The 17,595-nt window shown below is 34.4% G+C and overlaps 1 protein-coding gene across 2 annotated transcripts in view; it reads right to left on the bottom strand.

Annotated features, from left to right (window-relative positions):
- Positions 1–17,595, bottom strand: part of PTPN21 (protein tyrosine phosphatase, non-receptor type 21) — a 112,491-nt gene that overhangs the window by 31,925 nt on the left and 62,971 nt on the right. For both annotated transcript variants that reach the window (XM_027844902.1, XM_027844901.1), the window contains exons 9-12: positions 13,632–13,719; positions 12,751–12,830; positions 3,239–3,299; positions 2,558–2,642 (exon numbers count right to left, since the gene is read on the bottom strand). In XM_027844902.1, coding sequence (XP_027700703.1) covers positions 2,558–2,642; positions 3,239–3,299; positions 12,751–12,830; positions 13,632–13,719 — 314 coding nt within the window. The remainder of the gene's footprint in view (positions 1–2,557; positions 2,643–3,238; positions 3,300–12,750; positions 12,831–13,631; positions 13,720–17,595) is intronic.

Below are 17,595 nucleotides of genomic sequence, written 5' to 3'. Positions count from 1 at the left end.
GCAAAACACTTTGCCTATATTCTCACATTTGATCCTCAAAATAACTCCTTATTTTACAGATGAGGAAACTGAGGCTGACAGCATTTAACTGCCTTACCCAAAGTCATACAGCTAGTAAAGTGTCTTAGGCAAGATCGGATCTCAGACCTTCCTAATTCCAAGTCCAGTGACCTACCCACTATTTCACAAAGCTAAACCAGCAATCATATCCTATAACCAAAACTGAACTGGAAGACTACATTTAAAGCAATTAACATCTACATGATGCCTATCTTAATATATACTTTTGAAATAACAAAGTAGACCATAACAGATTTAGAAAGTAGCTTAACAAAAACTTGTACATTATTAACAAAACACATCTCCTCATCAAAAGGATAGAAGAGAATTAATAGGCATGCTCAGAGTATATCAACAGGTGAAACACCTAGAGAAATACTTTTGAAACAAACAGCTATCCCTTCACTGAGCAATGGTAAAGGTTGGTAATAGATACACACCATTAGATTACTTAAATGTAACAGAAAAATGACTGGACTTCAGATCTGTGGAATCCAAAAGCCCTCTATGATCAACATTTGCATGAATATAGCCAACATGTTGACCAAGAAGCACCAAAAAAAGTGATTGAATCATGTGAATTTATTTCCTTAGAGGTTTATGAAAACAAATCAAGATCAGTTCAATGCCATCAAAAATTACAGAAGGGCTATCCTTAAGGAGCCTAGACTTGATGGTCAATGCATATTATCTGAGGAAATGGTATCACCCCTGTAAAGATATCAATGTAGGCTATAAAAGTTTAGCCTCTACCAAATACATAACAAGACATGACATAACTTAGTGGCTAGAATTATACATGAGAAGCGTTCATTCTTTCATAGGTTGACAAATGACAAATCCCCATACTAAATACATAGATCTCAAAATATCCTTGAGACTTCAAACTATGAACTGTACTGGAACCAAAGCATCATTACAGACTGAAGCACTGCCCATAATCTGCCAGACATAACATTGATCCATTAAAAACTTAAATATGATGTTTTACTTTGTTTTAAATAGAGTCTGCCTTACAAAATACTCAGTCCCTACACTGTATTTAATGAAAAGCTTTCAAAATAGAGAAACCTAGTGGAAGAAATCAAAATCATGTGGGAAACCACCTAATGCAGAGCTGAAGGACTTAAGGGACAGTATTTGTTATAAGGGAGGGCTGCATTTTTTTTTTCATTAGTACAGGGGAAATTTAAGAAGGAAAAGACTAGTAGTAATGATGCTCAAAAGGAGAAAAGAAAGAAGAGGGTCATTGTAGATTCTTTTTTAATGCACAGGAGAATATAGAAGGTTGAGAAGGAAATACAAACTAGCAGGTTAGCTCTGAAACACAATTATTTTTTTTTTCATAAAAATGCAATCTGTATTAACAGATTCACGAGAAAGTTGAACAGCTGAATTAATAGGTTAATCCTTTTTTGTCCTATGTATTCAGAATGTTCAAGTTTTTGATGTTCACTGTCAAGCTCAGAATAACAAAAACAACATCATATAGGAACAAGAGATGAGTGACACATCATCATTCAGTCTACTAGTTGTGTTGAGAATGCACTTGGTAAGCCTACACAGAAGATGAGCTTATGTTCTAATGCTTCTATTCAGTTTCAAAAAGCAATTACCCACCTACGTAGTTACCCACAGAACATGAAATATAAAAGAACGAGATCAAGACGGTGACTTGTACTAGGGGCATTTCCATCTAAATACCTTCCAAGTAAATGAAAAGAATGAATTTTCTATAATAATAATGAGATGAGGATAATAATGACAACTGATACTTATATCACACTTTACAGTTAGAGAATATTTTCATGTGATTTTCATTTGATCCTTACAACAATACTGTGATAAAGGAAATACAAATACCACTATTCCTGGTGACAAAGTGTTGGGGCCCAAACTTGAATGCAGGTCTGGCTTAAGGACAGTTCTCTTTCATAAAACCAAATTTCCTCTTTATTGTATGTAATTCATTTAACTTACAGGTGAGTAAGCTGTAATAGATGACCTCTAAGGCCAATGATTCTTAAAATTATAGCATTTGGAGCTGGGAGGGGACTTGGAGGTCATTATTTTGTTCAACTCTGCCGTCCCCCTCATTTTCCAAAGGAGGAATCCAAGGCCCAGAATGTTTCATAAAGGTGGTAAGCAGCATGGCAAACACAAGGACTGTTTCCAAATCCTACACTCTTTCTACCCATGATTCCATAATAATTATTATGACTGAATTCTTTATATTGTGTTAAAACAAAAAGGGGGGGGTATATTTCAACATACATTTCCTACTGTACTGTGTTCCTATGAGTTTCCAACAAATGAACTGCATATGATTTGGGCAGGATAGGGAGAAAAGAACTCGAGTACAATTCTTTTAGTCCTCTGATTTAGAGATGCCTATAACCACAGTGGCCAATAACAGCCCTGACTGGTAATTATTTAAGTCTTCTTATTCTTAGTGACATTTATTAAATGAAGCCTCTTGGAAATCATGCAGACTTACCTTGGGAAGAAGTATATGGTTCTGTATAATGTCCATTGTAATGTAACTGAGGTGGTGGAGGCATCACATACGGCTGAGGTTTAGGCTAAGAAATGAAATTTTATAAAACAAAACAAAATATTAAATCCTCCATGTCTTACTAAAGTGTTGTTGTAACTGACTCAAGTTTCTACTCAGGAACTATATCTTTCCCTATACTTTTCCACTTATAAATATTAAAGGAGCTGTTTATTTTTTAAGCACTTGAAAAACAAAAGGCAGCCCTTTTCATAAAACAACACTGAATCTTTTATTGTCAATTATATTTCCCAAGCTAACTGCTAGTTGAAAATGAGCATGCTGTATAGCATCATAAAATAACCTATATTTGATTAAGTTTAGGATTATATGATTGGCCCACGAATTTTTTTTTTCCCCATTCATGGTTGCTCATACACCAAATTAGGTGTTAAATGATCCTCAATCACATATTTTCTAGAAAGCTCTAGTTCCTTCTTAGCCAAAACCTCTAGTGTTTCAAAATCTATTCATTAACAATAACTAATCAGTCAAAAGAATAATATTTGACAAATAGTAATAAATGAAATACATATTCACTTCACTGAGGAAGCAGGCTTTTTAAATCTGACTACAGTAAAAAGATTTTAAAAAATCAAACTTAAGATAACTTCATCTCCTTACCAGAGACATCCTTGATGAAGACCTCCTCCTAACAGGATTCACTGTAAGAGTCTGAGTTTGCCTAGAATTTAAAAAACCAACACATTTTTAAGAACAGTCTCATACAAAATTCTACAAGAATAAGCTAAAATAAATAGACATTTCAAAAAGCTCATAATCTTCCGCTGCTGGTAGGGACAGAGTGGGAAAAGAATATATTTCCTCTGCTTTTCTATTTAATTGTTCAACACTTACCAAGCACCTACTATTTGCCAGGTACTGTGCTAATCATCGGGGATACAAAAAGAGACAAAAGACAGTCCCTGCCCTCAAGGAGCTGTCCAGCAAGTTTCATACTTGTACCACTCCTGCTCTTGAAGCCAAAGCATCTGCAAGGGACATTAGTTTCTTTTAAGTTACTGGCATTCTGACCATTCCCATAAGGAATGTCAAACACAGAAAATGGAGTGGTGGGAAAATGTGTCACTTCCACCATACTTTCCGAGTCAGGTTTTAATTTGTTGAAGAATAAGAAGTGGTCTTTGAACATAAAAAGTCTCATGCTCATTAACCACTAAGAAAAGAATAAGTGTATTATATTTCATAACTTAAGTCAAAGTGAATAGATCTCCCAGGGCAAGTGAAGACGCTTTTACATTACCCGCATCAGCAAAGATGAAATTCAATACACAGTGCACTTATGAAGTCCACACATAGCTGGGGGGCGGGGGGTATGCCTCTCTTTTATTGTTGTTGCTATTTGTTTGGTTTAGCTCCCCCAGTGGAACAGAAAGATGAGAAAGGATGGGAAAGAGAGAAAAGAAAAGAAGGAAGAAAAATTTCTGAGAGGCTTTCATAGCTGGAGAATCTGGGGAGTCACTATATAGAAGGTATAAGAAGACAAGATGAAAAAAAATCATATCAGAGGTTGTTTCAACTCAATTCAAAAACTTTGTTATGTTTTTTTTTAATATGTTTTTAAAAATTGCCTCCCAATAATTTGGATGTTCTAACTCTAAGCTCTTTACAGGAGTCAATCTGTGTCAGGTAGCAGAGGTATTTTGTCCTGAGTATGATGATATCTCTGGAAACAATTCAATGTGAATTCAATGTGACCAAACAGACAGCTGAACTTTTTGAGCAGAGAAGAGAGAAAGAAGCTTAAAACAAGTAAGATAAGGTGCTCTCTTCAGATACAGGACGAGAAACAATCATGGGATTTTTACCACAAATTTGCAAACATGCAGAAATAATTCAGGCTTTTTTTCCTTTCTCTTTTTGGTTTTTATGAGGGGCAAATAAAGAATATGGAAACTTATAAGTGGATTATAGATGTCTATAATTTTCTCTAGGATTAATTTGGAAGTATTAGAATGTAAGTTCCTTGTGAACAGGGATTGTTTCATTCTTTGAATCTACTGAACATCTAATAAATACTTGCTGATTGACTGAAGCATTCAAGTCTCTCTTTTGACAGGTCCAGACTGAACAAAAATAACTAATAAATGAAGGAAGGTGACTGACTAAAAAGGCTTTCAATGACAATATGACTAGAGATTGTGATACAATAAACATGCCCCAGGAAGGTTTGAAGTTAAGAGATTCAGGTGAGAAGCATGAAACATGAATGGAGATAGAGAACTAGGTTAAAACTAAGAGTAACTAAGGATTAGTAACAAATGTACCTACTTAATTGTATGTAGGCATTTGTGTTGCTTTAAATACAATATTAACTCTATATGATTTTATATATTTAAAGTGAACAATATACTAGTAAAGGTCATGCTTAGCTATTTTTAAAATAGTATTTTTCTTAAAAAGCATAATTTTAATGACAACTCAGATTTAACTAGCACTTTAGAGTGCTAGTTGACAAAGAACCTTCTTTGCATGACACTGAGAGATAAAACACAAGGAAAAAAATCACAAATTAAGGGAAAACATGCTAATTTTTGTTCTCAAAATCAAACATGCTCATAGAAAGTCTAGCTATTGAATGTCATTCACTTGGTGGGTAATTCATTGCAGGCAAAAAAGCTAGAAGAAAATAACCAACCTTTTAAATGTTAGTGGGGTAATCCCCAACTTAAAACACAACAGGAAAACGAGGACAGAACTAGTCACCTCTATTACAAGAGCCTGCTAGTTGGTCTCCTTGCCTCAAGTATCTCCCCACTCCACCCTTATTCAATCAACTCCAGGGGCTCCCTAGTGCCTCCAGGATCAAATTTAAGTGTTCTTTTGCATTTAAAGTCCTTCAGAACTCAGTCCCTTTCTACCTTTTCAAACTTCTTTTACCTTACTTCACATCCTCTGTAGTCCAATGACACTGGCTTTCTTGAACAAGAAACTCCATCTCCAGACTCCAGGAATTTTCCTTGGTTATTCCCCTATACCTGGAACTCTCTCTCTCCTCATCTTTGCCTCCTGACTTCCTTCAAGTCTCAGGTAAAGTCCCTCCTTCTATGAAAAGCTTTTCCCAGCCTCCTTCCAAGATTATCTCCAATTTGTATATGTTACTTGTCCACAGTTATTTATATATTGTCTTCCCCAATAAGACTGTAAGGTTCTTGACAGCAGGGGCTATTTTTTGCCTTTTTTTTTTCCCTAGCACTTAGCACAGTACCTGACACATAGTAGGTGCTTAATAAATACTTCTTGACATGTTGACTTGACCTTCCAGAAGAGAAAACTGTTCTTTTAGTGTGTTTAATATCACTTTACAAATCAGCTTTTGCTTCTTTATTCTCACAATCTCAAATATCAAAGGATCAGAACGTATAATTTTACTGGTAAATTTGACTACAACAGTTGATTTCTATGAAAATAAGATTAAATATTATTAAGATTAAAAAAAATGTTTAGACCTGTGATTTCCACAACATAGGGAATTCTCAGCTGAAAAAATTCCCTCTTATTGATGTGGATTGACACCTTCTCAGAAACTTATGGTCTCAAAGTGTTGCCTATAGTACTGAGATTTTAAGTGACTAGCCCAAAGTCACACAGAGGCAGGCCTTGAATGTCTTTCTAGCTTCCTGATCTTCACTCTAGTCATTATGCAACACTGCCATTCTATAGCTATTTTTAAAAGGATAAAAAAAATGTACAGCTCTATATGTTTTGTTTTTTTTTTTAACTCAGTATGGTAAATTTTTTATTATTTTGTTATTTTCTTTCTTTGTTGTTATTTTTTTTTGGAATATTTTTATTTGGCAGGCATTACTCTAGCAATGAGGAGTCTTAAAACATAGATACTAACAAATATATAAATTGGCCATATGGGGACCCAAGTAAGCTATTTTCATTTGTACTAGAAAGCTTCACACATCTGCTAACCAAATAGTCTACTCCCTGATCTTTTTAAAAATTTAATATTTTATTTTCCTCAATTACTTATAAAAACAATTTTTAAACATTTGTTTTTTAAAATTTTAAGTTCCAAATTCTCTCATTCTCTCCCCTTCCCCCCTCATTGAGAAGGCAAATGATTTGATATAGGTTATATATGTGCTGTTAGTGTGGTATATTTTTTTGAAGAAAGGTGCCAAGAACAAAAATTCATTATTCTTGACTTTAATGACACTTTGTTTAGCCCTATCAAATCATTTTTTTAAACTTCCATCTTTGTTTGCTCCCATATGTTCCTGTCTCATAAGGCTCATGAAAGGCATTATTACTGTTTATAAAAGTATTCTGAGATGCTCTGTGTGTTTTCTAGAGAATATTATTAGAGTAGCTAAATTACAAAGAGAATAAGTAACTAAATTAATCATACAGTATGATCCTTAAATATAACTCTTTTCCATAATTTCGTGCTGTCCTCAGAAATCAAAAACAGACAAGGTCAAGTCCTATAGTCAACTCTTATAGTCAAATCCTAATAGCCTATTTTGAACAGCACATTTGAAATAATAGAAAATCAAGGTTTATTAAGAACTTAAATACAGTAAATGACTGCAATCAGGGTTATTGGTTCGGGGTAGTGGGGCTGAATATCCCAAAGTCTGACAGCATTCTTTAATAATCTCCCTTCAAGTTTATTTTAGAAGACTAGGCAATCCAATCCAATAAGAATTTATTTCTTGGATTGCTGGACACTGACATTCAAAACATTCCACAACTGACCTCCAACCTACCGTTCTAGCTTCTCTTATACTATTTTCTCTTGGTATGTTACATATTTCAGCCAAACTGGGCTATTCTCCATTCCCATTATCTTGTCTCTTTCTATACCTGTAGCCTTTGCTCACAGTACTATTCCCTATACCTGGATGGATTCTCCCCACCATCATGCATTGAACTGCTCCTTCTCTTCAAGACCTCACTCAGATGCCACCTTCTACATGAGGCCTTCTTTGTCACCATGACCACCCCCCCCAACTTCACTGTTACGTGAAAGTAACCTTTCTAAGTTTCTCATAGTTCTTTGCCTGGAATTATTTTTGTACTTCTTTCACTGTTCCTTGTATCAATTATTTCTATGCTTGCATTTTACCTCAATAAATAATACACTTCTAATATCCTTAGCACCTAACATGGTTCCTTGCTTTCAGTAGGTAGTTAATAAAGGTTCATTAAATAACATACATTAAAGTTGGTCTTACAGGACTTTTAATATCTTTAGGTTCAAATATTTTAACAAATATTAAAATGCTTTGTAAACTTAGATTACCACACCCAAGAAAGAAATTATCATCATCATCATTAATATTATGAGGACATATCAAGGTTACCATGTATAAATGGAATTGGTTCTTTTTGAAGATTGAGTAGATTGTCCAATTATTTACCTAGTTTTTGAGGAATAAGCTAGGATTTTGACTTACATTCACTATTTTAGCCCATGAAAGATGGCCTGGGACAATATACAGAGACTTGATTTTTTTTATTTTTCATTTCTTAACTGGACACCAGTATTTAGAGCTATGATCACAGAATCACAGCTAGAGCCAAAAGAACTCTTAAGTCATCTAGTCCCTCATTCTACAGATAAGGAAACTGAGGCCCAGGAAGATAGAATTAGGGAAAGCAAGGAATCATGAGATATGTAGTCTAACCTTCTCATTTTACAGATGAGAACACTATGGCCCAAAGAGCTTAAGTATTTGCCCTAGGTGTCATGGATAGTATATGACAGAGACAGGGTTTGAATCCAAATGCTCTGAACCAAACTAAGGGCACTGCCTTCTGTTGTTTGAAAATATTCTCCCTCTGGAACTGAGGCCAGTCTTTGCCAAAATTGTGCTCTATGCCCCTCACTGGTTCAATGAGAGGTTTACTTCCGATGCAGACACTGAGGTTGCCAGAGACTTGTGGCTGAGGGGGAAAGGTAGAGTGTCGAAAAAACCTCTGCCAACAAACTCCCACAGTACATCAGTGTTGCTGCTGTAGCCCAACCTGGGACGAAAGTGAAACTCTGGGTATGCTAAATACAAAATTCATAGACACAGAACTCAAGTATCAGCACCCACACAAAGTCTATTTTGGCACCCCAATTCCACAGCACCCTGTATGGAGGCTTACTACACACCCACCCCTAAATACCATTTCTATGTAATTTTTTAAAAGACATTTTTCCCGGCCAAAAAAAAAAATTTGACTTGAAGAAACTTCTCTAATCATTTCTAATAATCTAAGCACTTTTTCCTTCACATCATTGTACTTAGAATTTACTTTGAGATCTGACAGTCTAAATTTGGTATATAGGCAAACAATTAGTTTAACAGGGAGTCAACTTTTGAGAATTTTATAAGGAATTTACTGAGATTATGGAAAATCACTGATTTGAAAAGCAGATTTCTTGAAGGGAACTAGTGATATTGAATGCATCAGAACAGAACAAACAGGAAATGATTAAAGACTCTGGATGTCAGAGCAGAAGAAAAAGATGGAAAGCATTTCTCACTGAATTTTATGTTTTGTTTTGTTTTGTTTTAGGGTGTTTTTTGTTTGTTTGTTTTTTAGAACGTGTGATTTCACTGATATTCCCAGTGAGGAAGTAATGAAACATTCTTTACAAATGCAGAGTAGTACCTTCCTTCCCAATTTAAGGTCTTAGAGATTGGAGCACAAAGAGGTTAAATAACTTTCCCAGGGTCACCCAGCTAGGAAGTGTCAGAGGCTAGATCAAAGGTAGGTAATCCTAACCCTGAAGCCAGCTCTCTATCTCACCTTGCTGTATCTCTGAGATCTACTGCATTAAAAACAGATGCCCTTTCAAGATATTCAGAGAATGAGTTAAGAAAAATTTTAATTTCATTTGACCTTTGTTTTGAGTGTACTAAAAGTCATAAAAGTGAGGGGGAAAGAAAGCCTAATGGGGTATGGGGAATTCAGTGTTTCTAAATGAAGAAAAAAAGGCAAAAGTACCAGAGAAAATTTAAAACAGATAAAAATAGTCCAGAAAATTACATCACAGATAACATCTCTCCCATTTCTTTATCATATTCCAGAGTACTTCCTTAATATCCATTACCTCATTTGATTTTTATAACAACCCAAGGGAGAACATTTATCAATCCCATTTTACATATTTTTTTAAAATGAGGTCCAAAAAATTTAAATCATTAATCTAATTCTGATAAAGTTAAAGAATAATGTAGTTGGTTGCTAAAATGTCTCTTTCTTGTTAAATTTCCATAAACAAAAAGTACAAAGTCATAATGCCATTTCACTATTAAAATCCTAGAAGCCATTTGGTCATTTGTTGAACAATTAGAAAGGAGCCCTGATTCTATATGGTAAGAAAAAATTTTTGATGTAGCTCCTTTGTGTACAGAAAATTGATTTATCAGGCTAAAAGATTGCCCAATAACACAATTAACTAAAATGAGATCCAAATTTGGACTTAGGAAATCTAATACAGTTCTTTAACCTTCACAAATTCATTCCTATATAATTATGTTTACCCATCTGTAAGGGTAAGCTATCTTTTCATTGATACAGGCTACACCCACATAGGGAAACTCTCTCTACCAAAGTAGGTCAGTACCTTCCCTGCAATTTACAGTCTTGAAGAGCTGCCTAGAGCACTAAGAGGTTAAGTGACTTGCCAGAGGTCACACAGCATGTGTCAGAAGCAAAACTTGACCTTGATTCTCCCAGGTCTGTAGGGAGGAGTCTCAGTATTGTTATGACACAATATTAAACGAGTTCAATATAACAACTAGTTGAGCTCTTCAAAAGAAATAGTATATATAAATTCAATTCTTTTTCGGGTTTTGTAATATTCCCCCTACCCTGCCCTGAAAAAAATATCCAAAATAAAAAATTCATTTATTTCACATGGGTAAGAATTTTACTGAGCCAGATCACTAGAAAATCAAGTCCAAGAAAATAAACCATAAGTAATTATGTGAGACTACTTTATAGAAATAGTGTGATTTACAATTTGGAAACCTGCCCACTAAATGTAATTATTCTACTTAAAATAGAATATTTTCTTTTCTATGCTTGTAATAGTGCATAAATGTGCATTTATTTGTTTGGCATAAAAGAGATACTGCAAAAATTATATTTCACACACTGAGTCATTTTACCACAAAGTAAACAATTATTTATTTGTTTTTTCCTCTGAATATTAAAATCACTACTAGGTGGCTATGCGCCACAGTACTTTTTTAAAATAAATAAATAAAATTTAACTCACAAACTAATATTGATTCATATTTTCAAGTCATTTCTTTTCTTAACATTGCTCAAAATGAATAATTCTCAACCACTTCTGTCCTGTGAGTAACATCTTACATTATAAAAATTCCCCAGTAGAATATAATCTCCCTGAGGGTCAGTTTTGTCTTTATATCTTCAAGGACCAGCACATGAAGGATGTCTGAAAAATTTTTGTTGCATAGAATAAAGCTTTATGATTTTGAAGACAATTGTGTATGTACATAAAAACTATGCTAACATGACATTAGCTTGAAATAAGTACCATATTAATGTTCATCATCTTTCTTTATCATTTCCCCAGACACGCATATTTTAAACGTTTTTAAAATAAAAAGTTTTAACTTTTCCTTCTTGAGACTTGTTTCTTTTAAATTTATACTTTCTTAGTAGGCTTTCTTGAAGCTTTTCTATCTTTAAATCTACAGTCTCTTTGTATGATTTTTCATAACTTTCCACTCTTTGTGATTTTCTCAGCTTTACTGACATAAATTATTATACCCTCACGGTGGAAAAGGAGGAAGATGAAGCCTATAACTTTAACTTGGTGCTAGTAAGAGTGCTGGAAGCAAATAGGTGTCTCAGTGGATATAGCAATGGGCCTGAAGTCAGAAAGACCTCAGTTCAAACTCAGACACTCACTAGCTGTGTGATCCTAGGCAAGTCATTTTTCCTCTGTTTATTTCAGTTTCCTCAACTGTAAAATGGGAACAATAATAATGCCATTTCATGCTGGGGGTTTTTTTAAATGAAACGTCTGAACTTTATGACCTTTCATCAAGCATAAAGGACTTTTTCACCTAAAAGATTTTGTTTTTAGCTAGCAGAACAAAACACAAGAACAGGAGAATTTTTTAAAAAAAACCACTAAATATTTCACATCAAGCTACACAATTATAGAAAAATCAAATAAGTACTTTTGTCAAGTTATTCAATTGGTCAGCAAGTACTTATTAAGTGCCTATCATGTGCCAGGCACTGTAGTAAGAGCTGGACTTAGGCACTATGTATAATATAGTTTGCTTCTACATAAGCTACTTATAATTTATTCTCATTTATAACAACTACAGAAGAAGAACATGATCAGAAAAAACTTGCACACATCCTGCCTTTCTCTCCCAGTACTTGAGTCTTAAGAATGTATCAAATAAAAAAAAAATTTTTTTTTAAATAAAAAAATAAAAAAAAACAAGAGTGTATCAAATAGCCCTACTCACAAATGAGCTAGGATTCTGTAAATCTGGGCTTACAAAAAACCAACTCCAGGGGAAGCGGCAGGTATTTTATATTCTTTAGCTTTGAGTAGGAAAAAGAGAATACTGCATTTATACATCATAAATACTAATAAGGGCACATCCTTTAAAAATGTGTTTCAAGTTATTAGCCAGGAATGAATTGAAAAAAATCCTGAAGAGAGACAGCATGCTACCCTGGAAAGAGAACTGGATTTAGAGACAGAAGACCTGAGAGTTTAAACCCTGGGTCTGTGACCATCTACCTCTGTGACCCTGGACAAGACACTTAACTTTTCTGGGCCTCAATTTCCTTATCTATAAAATGAAGTTATCGGACTAAATGATCACTAAGGTGTCTTTCTGGCTCTAAATCTTTGATCAAGTGATGCTATGCAAACTATATAGCTCTTCAGCCATGAAGAGCTGGTCCAAAGGAAACAGTGAAATAAATTAGTATGACATCTTAATGTGTAAACCAAATAGAGGAAAAATATTGTAGAAGGGGTATAAAAACATGATCTTCTCCTCTTTGAGTACCAATTAGATTTGTAGTTTATAAAACAAAATATAAAGTGGGAGTGTCTAAAATCATTATTTCTCAGAGTTCTATAAGCAAATAATACTTACAGGTTGCATTTGTTTAGTCTGTAAAACTTGTGTCTAGCAACACACAGCCTCCATACATATTTTGCAGTTTCCATGTCTTCCTAGCAAATAAAATGTTCATAAAGTAAGATGAATATGTTAAGTTTTCATATATAAAACATTCAAGACCACTACATATAATATGGTTACCCAATATTCTATTAATGAGCCATTTTTAATATATTGCTATGATTCCTCAGGTTGTTCAGTTGAAAACTTAATCATATAAAAGGCATCCTGTAAGGATGCAAACTGGCAAAATTATGCACTACTGAAAGCCTAAGAGATTTCTTATTCTAGTAGGTATCTACTTAGCAACCCAAAATGTTTCTGAAATGGAAAAGTGGTAAAGTGACAGCCTCTGGTGAAGACCCTTGCCTGATAATCACCCCAAAAAGAAAGTTTTTCAACATAATGCTTGAATAAGAGGCCCCATGTAAATTCATTTTAAGGAAAGTGGCCAAGGCAACCATGTTCATTCCTTCATTCCACTTCTGACTCACAGGATGTCTTTCTCCAGTTTCTTTACTTCCCATTAGAAGGTAAACTCCTTGAGGGCAGAGATTGTCTTTCTTATTATCTGTATTACTTATTACTTGAATTGTGTACACTTGTACACCTAGTACAGTGTCTGGCACTTATTGAGTATTTAATAAATAATTGTTGACTTGACTTTATTCAAGAAAGAGCCTAACAATTATTTGGAAGATATTACTGATAAACCAATCAACTACTCTTTTATACTCTCCCCCTTGGAGTTTTATGTCAAAAATCAAAATATATTTATCAAGGTACAATTTTAAAGCCACCAAAACTCCAAAGGCATGGTTAAAAACTGTTTTGTGAAGATCACTAATACTCACAGTTTGAAATTGGATGGTCTCCTCTTTATTTGCCAGTTCTAATGCAAAAAAGGACTTATTGTGTGACATATTAGCAATGTCATGCCACCTAAAGAAAGAGAATAACATTGTAAACTCATAACTTCATAAAATCTTAAAGGGGAAATTCTGAGTTTATGATCTCTTTTTCTTTGTCAAACTTCATTTAATTGGTGTAAGAAATTTCCAGTAAGAAAACTCTTTCTACCAATATTGACTAACACTTTCTCTGTAATTTAAGAGTCATTGAGAGTTGCCAGGGGGCACTAGGAGGATCAAGTCACTTGCTCAGGGTCATATACAGACAGTATTTGTCAAAGATGGGACTTGAACTAAGTTTTTCTCGCTCCAAAGAGCTCCAGCTCTTTATCCACTACACCAATCTGCCTCAAGAATCCATTAATTATAATTTAAAGTGAAGATTTGATTCATATTTATTCAACCAAGTTATGTTTAACACTTTTATACACAGAAATCGTGATACCAATAATACAGCATCAAATGCTAAGACCTGTGGAGTATACAAAGCTGAAGGCAACACATAGTAAATATCCTCAAGAAGCATGAAAATCTTGGGGAGGTAATACAAACATATAAAATTGTTACAATGAGACACTAAAGAATGACAAGCTTCATGAGGTAGGTACAAAGTTCTACATAAATTAATTAGTAATTCTCCAAGGAAGGAAATAACAAGGACACTGAAAGAGGATCTCACTCTAACAAGTACAAAGAACAAGAAAGATTTTATCATGACTTGCGAAATGTAATGTCTGTATTTCTGTCAGAGCCAAAAGACTGCTACCTATGTTCAAACTGTATATAGTTTTTCTACTGGAAAAGAAAGCAAAATGGCTCAAGGAATGACTCTCTCAACACTCCTGGTTATCAGGGAGAATGTAATGTTCATTTAAAACTGTTGGAAGGGCTTCAATGTCAACCAAAGAATAAGATTTGAAGAAGCAAAAAATAGCTTGTGACAGGAGATGAGAAGTCAAAGAATATCACAGGAAAGAGAAAAGAAGGAAGAATAAATAATTAACTACTTATAGCTAAGAAACAAGTATGAGGATCTTCCCAAAGAGAAGGCAGATGGACACTCAAAGGAATTCAGCTTTAAAGCATCCCTAAGGTTCCACCTCATGGCACCATATTGATAAAGTTGACCAAAAAAATAAAAATGACAAATGCTGAAGTGGCTGCTGGAAAACAGCAACACAGAAACATTAATGCCTTTTTGGTAAAGCTGTAAATTGGTCCAGCTATTCTGGAAAGTTATTTGGAGTTGTGTCCAAAATGTTACTAGTAAACTGCATATAACCTTTGATCCAGCAATACCACTATTAGAGCCATATGCCAAAGAAATCAAAGAAAGAAGAGAAGGACTTCTATATATAAAAATGTTTATAGCACTTATTTTTGTAATAGCAAAGAACTGGAACTTAAAGCAATGGTCATCAATTGGGGAATGGCAAAACAAATTATGGTATATGAATATAATGAAATACTACTGAGTCATAAGAAATTATGAAAAGAATGGTTTCAGGGAAATTTGGGAAAACTTACATGAAATGATGCAGAGTGAAGCAAAGAGAACAATTTATACAATAACAGCAATATCATAAAAACAATCAACCTTGAAAGCCTTAAGAACTCTGATCAACACAATGAGCTACCATGATTGCACAATACTAATTATGAAGCATGCTCCTCGCTATCTGTCAGAGAGGTGCAAAATAAAATGCATTCACATATAAACACATACACACATGTACATACATGACAATGTGGTATTTGGTTGGTTTTTTTTTACGGGATGTGGAAGGGAAAGAAAAATCAATTTTTCTTCGTTAAAAAAGTAAATTTTAATTTTAAAAACTTAAGTACCTGCTTATGTGCAAACTAATAATCATACAGACCCACAAGTGCCATCAAATATTCATCCACTAAGGGTTAGAATAAGAGAATAGTGATGGCAAATGACTCCCTACTGCTTGTTACTGAGGGAAGTTATTTATAGATGTGATAATCAAAGAGAGGTCTGCTCTCATCATAGCATATGTATCAAAGATGTGACAAATCTCCCAAGACTTGTCAAACCAGATGACTACTATCTACTTTTGGTGATCCAAGTGGGCACAAATGATCCTGCCTGAAGCAAGTCCTGGAAGGCATTGCCAACACTTACAAAGTCTTGGGCAAAAAACCAAAGACCTTAGGGCAAAGGCAGTACTTTCATTGTTACTACCTATTGAAGCCAAGGGCTTCAGAAGAGAAAAAACAGATGTAGATAACGGTGTCCGACAAGCAGGACAGGTTTGAAACTAAAGCACTGAATTTATTTCATATAAATGTATATATATATGTGTGTGTGTGTGTGTGTGTGTATAAATTGCAGTGATAGTGTCAATATGCTTTTATAAGTGCTTACTATGGGCAAGGCATTATATTAATACTGGGGATTCAAAAAAAGGTACATAAAACCACAGTCCCTGCTCTCAAAGAACATCCATTTTAATGGGGGATACAAGGTATTTGCAGCTAAGGGAGGGAGGGGGCAGGAAAGTTGTTTGTTTTTTTTAAAGGCTGCCTTCTACTCCTCCCCCTTAAAAAAAATGACTAAATTTGAGAATGAAATTTGGATTAATGGCCAGATCATAACTTAAAATACAGAAATAGCAAGCATCTGACCAAAGATGGAATACAACTAGCAAGTGGTGGTAAAAATAATTTTTTCACAACCATGGCCAGAGGGAGAATTATTATTTGAACAATGGATAGAAGAGATTAAAAAAAAACATAAAATACTTTATTTACATGAAACAAAATGGTTTTGTGTGAATAAAATTCATACTACCAGGAAAGAAGGGAAACCATCAATTAAGAGGGAAGGGAAAGTTAGTTTTTGTATCAAAGATCCCTGATAAGGGCCTGTTATTCAAGATATCTAGGGAAATAATGTAAATATATTACAACAAGAGTCATTCTCCAGTGAATAAGTAGTAAAAGAATATGAAGAGTACTCAAAGAAGAAAATGTCCTATTGGTTCTGTTCACTTCATTCTGACAGTTCACACTTCCTAGGATTTTCTGAAATTGTCTTCCATCATTTCTGATAGTTCAATAATATTCCACTGAATTCACACATCACATTTTGTTCAGCTATTCAACAATTGATGGGCACCCCCACACTCCTTAGAGGCTAGTTCTTCACCTTTCTTTTTTTTCCCCTTTTAAGCTGCCCTTCAGGATCAGGAAGTTTGTTTTGCTTATGACTTCTTTCCCTGACTATTTGCTCCCCAGTATTATTCTCCCTCTTAACCTCTACTTCCTTATTCCCACCTCTTTGCCTGATTAGTTTGATATATTTCTACATCAATCTCTTTTGTGTGTGGATGTGCATATTAGCATGATGTTTGTTCAACCCTTCTTTATCTGATTCAGATAAATGTGTTTCATCTACTGCCTGTTCCCCAACTTTTCCCTCCATGTTCATATACTCTTCTTTTCATATAACCCAACCATAATAGGATCTACTCCATTATTCCTCCTTTCTATACTAAAATGTCCTACACTCTCTTCTCTTTCTCTTCTTAAAATTCTCAAACCCAGGGCTGTTGCTTCTCCCCCTACAAGAATATTAGCACTTTATCAATGTACAACTATTGAAATAAATTTGTCTTTCTAATTTTCTCTTGATTCTTGTTTTTGTATATCCTATTTCCTTCTGAACTCTGGTCTGTTCATCTGGAATGCCTCTATTCCAAAAGGTCATTTTTAATTTTTATCTATTTACTTACTTTCCCTTATGCTTACCTTTATAAGACATGTTATTCTGCCTTTTGGAATACTACATTCTAAGACATCCTTTCACTGACAGTAGAAACTGCCAGGTCTTTTTGATCCTGACTATAGTTCCTTGATACTTGAACTCCTTTCTTCTTTC

This window comes from Vombatus ursinus, unplaced genomic scaffold, assembly GCF_900497805.2.
Source record: "Vombatus ursinus unplaced genomic scaffold, bare-nosed wombat genome assembly UNPS02014945.1, whole genome shotgun sequence".
NCBI lineage: Eukaryota > Metazoa > Chordata > Mammalia > Diprotodontia > Vombatidae > Vombatus > Vombatus ursinus.
The sequence above is the reverse complement of the archived record's forward strand: the minus strand, read 5'-3'. Positions and strand labels throughout refer to the sequence as shown.